The sequence below is a fragment of the Octopus bimaculoides genome, chromosome 25 (genome assembly GCF_001194135.2).
Source record: "Octopus bimaculoides isolate UCB-OBI-ISO-001 chromosome 25, ASM119413v2, whole genome shotgun sequence".
NCBI classification, from domain to species: Eukaryota; Metazoa; Mollusca; class Cephalopoda; order Octopoda; family Octopodidae; genus Octopus; species Octopus bimaculoides.
In genome coordinates, this window is record NC_069005.1 from 35,267,113 (window position 1) to 35,273,301 (window position 6,189).

General features: G+C 38.5%; 1 protein-coding gene across 4 annotated transcripts in view; it reads left to right on the forward strand.

Moving 5' to 3' along the window:
• Positions 1 to 6,189, forward strand: part of LOC106872871 (protection of telomeres protein 1) — a 19,002-nt gene that overhangs the window by 5,696 nt on the left and 7,117 nt on the right. For all 4 annotated transcript variants that reach the window (XM_052976611.1, XM_052976612.1, XM_052976610.1 and 1 more), the window contains 5 exons: positions 546 to 657; positions 2,007 to 2,146; positions 3,030 to 3,170; positions 4,183 to 4,290; positions 5,515 to 5,588. In XM_052976611.1, the coding sequence (XP_052832571.1) occupies positions 546 to 657; positions 2,007 to 2,146; positions 3,030 to 3,170; positions 4,183 to 4,290; positions 5,515 to 5,588 (575 nt within the window). The remainder of the gene's footprint in view (positions 1 to 545; positions 658 to 2,006; positions 2,147 to 3,029; positions 3,171 to 4,182; positions 4,291 to 5,514; positions 5,589 to 6,189) is intronic.

Below are 6,189 nucleotides of genomic sequence, written 5' to 3' on the forward strand. Positions count from 1 at the left end.
CCCTCACCCCAAAATAATAACAATGGTTTAAAATTTTGGCACAAGTCCAGTGACCTGATAGGGAAGGGGCCAATCAGTACCGTCAAATGCAGTACTTGACTGGTTCTATTTTTTTATTGACTTGGAAAGGATGAAACGTCAAAGTTGGCCTTGGTGAGATTTGAGCTCAGAACATTAAGAGATTTTACTAAATACCACAAGGTATTTTATCAGCTGCTCTAATGATACTGTCATCCACCAAATAATAATAAAAAGGATAATCCTTTCTATAGGTAAAAGGCTTGAAATTTTGAGGGAGTGGGGGGGGGGACTAGTTGATTACATCAACCCCAGTGTGTAACTGGTACTTATTTCATTGACCCTGAAAGGATGAAAGGTAAAGTTGACTTCAGTGGAATTTGAACTCAAAATGTGAAGATGGACGAAATAAGAGTATTATTTTGAATATTTTCATGTTTTGACTTTGTAAAACCTTATAAACCTGCTTCCATCCTATTTTGGATGTTTGGATTTAAAATTTTAAAATCTTTTCATTATTTTTCCAGAAACCAAGGACGTATTCATACAGCTCCTTAACTTCCTTGAAACCAAACACAATGGTTAATATCTATGGCATTGTGAAATTTTTTAAGTTGCCCTTTAAAACGAAGGGAACTGGTAAGGCCATTGTCATTTTTTTCATGTGATTAATCCTTTATTATAACACTGACAGCTACTTATTCTTTAACTGTTATTAATTAAAAACAGCTCTCTATTTAATCCTTTCTATATCTCTTAATTTCTTGAGTGATCATTTGTTTACTGATGTTTGGCCATACTGGGGCACCATCTTCAAAGGTTTTAATTGAGCAACAATCAACACACTCTCTTCCAGGTTATCTCTATTCCTACCCAACCCCTTCTCTTGTCTTTAAAAAAGTTTATTCCCCTTGTGTTCTTCGTGTTTATTGCTCCTCTGCATCTGTTACATGCAATGTCTACTCCTCTGTTAATCTTCCTGTGACTTCCCTCTTGTGTGTTCACAGTTTCTGTTGGGTACACCATACGGAATTTCTGCTTATACCTTTCCTACATATCAAGCTGGGGCCAGTTACCTGAAGTGGGTAGGGTCCTGTCTGTTTTCCAGCTCATTACACTTTGATCTTTGCCTTAGTTAACTTTGAGGTGTTTTGATTCCAGGTTTTCTTTCTTCACCTGGAATTTCTTTCTTGATTCTGCTGCAGATTCAGCTAAAGAAAAAAAAAAAAAGAGCTTAACAACCTAAAGCTATTCCCTTGGGATTATAGTCTTAAACTCTTCTGTTATGGCCTGAAGGACTTTAATGAATAAGAAGGGACTGAGAACTGAGCCCTGGTGAACTTGTACTTGCACATTAAATTTATCACTCTATCACTATACTCATGGATTCTCTCCTTACTGACAACCCCTATCCATGGTTCATATGGCTCTCACACACATTTTTGTTTTTTTCATCATCATCATTGTTAAATGTCCACCTTCCATGCTGGCATGGGTTGGACGGTTTGACAGGAGCTGACCAGGCAGAAACCTGCACTAGACTTCTGTGACTGTTTTTGCAGGATTTTTACAGCTGGATGCCCTTCCTAACACCAACCACTCAGCAGAGTGGACTCAGTGCTTTTTACATGGCACAAGCACAGGCAAGGTCAGTTTTGGCAAGGTTTTCACAGCTGGATGCCCTTCCAAATATGCCAACCACTTTACAATGCGGACTGGATACTTTTTAAGTGGCGCCTGCACTGAGAGGGTCACAAAGTACCTTGCAAGACAAAAAAAGCTTGTGAGAGGGAAAGGGGAGGCACTGGAGGAGGAAGTGATCTTGTGTCAGATGATGAAAGGTGAGAGGGAGAGAGAGAGAGAGACAGAAACAGGTGTCTTGTTGTAGAGGAGGTACAAGGTTACCTGGCCGGAGGAAAAGAGAGTGTGAAATCAGGATGCTTTTTGAGAAATACAAATAATTTCAATAGTTTGTCTCTATTTTTCAGACTTTATGATGATCGTGACAATAGTGGATGAGTCCATAATTCATACTGATCAAAAGTTAAAATGCTTACTATTTTCATACGAGGAAAGGTGTTTACCAGAAATGAAAATTGGTAGCATTATTAGATTCCATAGATTACGAGTAAATATTCAAATCTTGTTTTTCTTTTTTTTTTCCATAAATACTTTTGTTTCATTTTTTTCATTTTATGAGAACCTACCAGTTGCTGAGACCATTGCTAAAAGTTTCGACGGTAGTGATGGATAGCTGGAGCAAACCCCTCAAGAAGTAAGACGTGATAGAGGTAGTAGCCATCTATCTGCCCTATTTATGTTGAGGAAAGATAGAATGGTTACTACTGGAATGTCTTTGACCATTGGTCTGCTGAGTCAAGACTGACCAACGGCCAAACAATGACTGTTATTATTAGACAGATCTCTACAGTTGCCTGTTTGGGCCGCTTGATTTTAAAGAGGTTATCACATAAGGGAGACTACTTTGATAACCTGCAGCACATTAGAGTTGACCAAAGAAGAGAATCCGATTCCTGATGGATGGCACTTACTCTCAGAGTTGTCAAAATGAACTGGTTAACAGTCATTGAAAGTGTTTTGAAGCTTTTGCTAGATTTATCACTAGATACACATGTTTTACGAAATTTATCTCCACTCATCTGACAAAAATGAACTGTACATGGAATTGAAAAGGCTAGCTTTATTACATTCTGTGTCATGCTGCATCTCTCCAAAAACTATGTTAAGGCTACATGTGTCTGTGGACTGCTCTGTCACATGTACATTAATTCCACCAGCAAGCTGTTCCATTGATCAAATAAACTGGAATACTCATTGTTGTAACTGATGGAATGCCAAAGAAGAAAGATCACACACACACACACACACACACACACATACGTTTTAGTTATGGATATAGAAACTGAAAATGTCATCTCCTTTACAACACTGAAACTATAAATGTGATTAGTTCTTTAACAAATTGTCTAAATTGTGGTTTCTGTTTCTAGATTAATCTCTATAATGGGGAATTGCAAGGAAAGAGTGGAAAAGGCTTCTCGTGGCTGGTTATTGATAATCAAGGTGATGGTTCCATGATAACTAAAGCTTCCAGGGTAAATTATACATTCTCAGATGCTGACAGGAGGAAGGTGAGAACATTACCGTGCTAGAGATTATTCTCATTAGTTTTGCTATTTTTTAAGACAGATTATTTTCGAGATGTTTGAACCTAAGTTATCATATCACTATTAAAAAGAAGATTAATTTACCATGCATATCTATCCATATTGGTATAATTGATCTGGGATAAATTTGATTGAATATTCTCTTTATCATCATCATACGTTTGTTTTCCTTGTTAGCATGGGTTGGATGGTTTGACCAGAGCTGGCAAGGCCAAGAACCATACCAGTCATCTGTTTCAGCATGGTTTCTACAGCTGGATGCTCTTCCTGATGCCAACCACTTTGCAGGGTGTACATGGTGCTTTTTATGTGGCACCAGCACTGACAGGGTCACCAAGTAACTTGCAAATGTAAAAACCCCATCAACTGGGAGGAGGGAGTAGTAGTGACAGCAGTGGTGGCCTTGTGCCAGTTGATGAAAGATTAGGGGTATCGAAGGACAGGGGTAGATGTCTTGCTGTAAAGTTGAAAAAGAATGGAGGGGGAGTTATGTTTTCTTTTCAACCCCATCATCGAGCATGTTCCAGTTATTTCATCCCAAGTTTTTCTGAAATGCAAGTTTGCTCCCACCTGCCATTTGTTTCGAACACTTTTTCCTTGAGCATCATTATTATTATGAATTATATTTTCTCATCATACGAAATCCGGTGTTGCAGGTATTTTACTAATCTTTCTCATACACTGACTTCTTCAGCTTTCCTCCTCTTCTCTCCTAACATATAGCATCATGTGGAAAGGGAATTCTTTGACCTCTTCTTGGAGTGATGCAGTTCTATAAACCCCTTTTTCTCTTACATTGAAGACGACTACACTCTTCAACACTAATTTGTAGAACTTTGTGAGAAAGGGAACTTTAAGTGAAAGAATATCTCTAAGATGTGTTAAGAAGGAAATCTTTAAGTGTAAATGACATATAAAAAAAATTAGGGGTATGCTTCTATTTGAGTAAAATGCTGTTTGTTTTTGTCTTTTGTAGGTCGCAAGATTGTTTCATATTAAACAGCAAAAGCAAGAACTTAGGTGCCAAAATTTGGTAAAACTTGAACAGCTCCAAGAAGGAATATATTTCGATTTCCTCTGCCAAGTAAGTTGATTTGTTCATTTTGAGTTGTTGTTGTTGTTTTTTTTCTGGAATTTAATACAATTTTTCAACAAAAGGTGATTTTTTTTTTTTTCACTTGTTAAACTTGGAATTCTGTTTGACTCAATCAATCTAACTGAAAGTTTGAAGTCATCATCATCATTTAATGTCTATTTTTCATGCTGATAGGACCTGACGGATCTAGAGTTGTATCATGCTCCAATTGTCTGGATGCCCTTTCTAATGCCAACCACTTGTGCACTGGGTGTGTTGTTTTGTGGCATCAGCACCAATGAGGTTGCCATGCAGCTAGCAAGAGGAAGATCCCCTTTAACTGGAGCTAAAAAAAAAACTTCTAATGAGGAAAACTCCTGTCCCCCACTTAATGATTGAGTTACAGAAGACAATTTTTGAAATTTTGAATAATTAAAAATTGACTGGAGGTATGCTTACTGTGCAGTACAACAAAGGTTGCCACAGCACCTGTTCGACCCTCTCGCCAGCACTCCACTCTCTCACCCATCACAACACAAGAGTCTTAAGGGAACACATTGGTGACACACATACCCCCCCCCAACACACTACCTGTTCTCCCTCCTCCACCATCAGCCATTTGGTATTGACATCTATTATTCACTATCACCATTTAATCACCTCTTGTCATCCCGTAAACTATTAATGTCTGTTTTCCATGCTGGCATGGGTCGGATGGTTTAATGGGATCTGACAAACCAGTGAACTGCATCAAACACCACTGTTTTGGCATAGTTTTTACAGCTGAATGCCTCTCCCAATGCCAACAGCTTTACAGAGTGGAGTGGGTACTCTTTACCTGGCACCAACACTACTGACAGAGGTCACCAAGTGACTTATAAGTCAACTGAGGTGGGGAGAGAAGAGGTGGTTTTGTACAATGGAACTGGAACAGATACCTTGCTGTGGAGGGGGTTACGTGGTTACCTCAGTTGGAAAGGAGAGACGATGTCTCGGCATGCACCCTCAAGTTACACACAGGTAAATATAAGAGAAGCAGAATGGATGGGTAGTATGTCAATGGTTATCAGAAAAATATAACCTCATAACTTCACTGAGGTGTATGGAATCGTAGAGAGACAATGAACTTGGCTGTAAGTCTTTTGAATTGCATTCAGGTAGAATTGAATTTATTCAGTTTTATTAATTATTGTTTTCAATGGAATATTAATTGTTGTTTTGAAACTACTTTAGGTTGTGGCTGTCTCTGTTGTAGAACTCAATGTTTGCTATTTACTTCAAGTCTGGGATGGCACCCATTCTTCATGGTGAGTAAAGCAACTTTTTTTTCTGTTGTCTTTCAGCAAAATTTTTTTTTTTCCTTTTTTCACTGCATTCAATCAGATTTCGTCTTCCTCATATCGTAAGAAGACAGGGAACTGGCAGAGTCGTAAGCATGTCGGACAAAATGCTTTGTGGCATTTTTTCCACTTCTTTACATTCTGAGTTCAAGTCCCACCAAGGTCAACTTTTCCTTTCATTCTTTTGGGAGAAGGAAGGGGGAGGTCAATAAAATAGAGTACCAGTCATACACCGGGGTTGATGTAATTGACTTGCCTCCTCTCAAAGTGATAGACTGGCATGTCCTGTTCAAGAAGAATGCTGTGATATCAGTCACTTATTCACCATGGGAACTGGCCTTAGGAGTCAGTCCTAGGGTTCAAGGGGGAAAATAAAGTAAAAACTCTTGTAATAAAGATGCTGTGGAAGGTTTTCTTCGAATGAGTCTGTAAGTTAGGATTTCAATTCACAGTTGGAACCGTTTCGCATAGATTAATCAATACAAATTAAGAGAACAACTTGTGACACCCCCACCCACCCAAGTAACCATTATTTCTTTGTCGACAATTCAGTTGATCAGGGTTCATC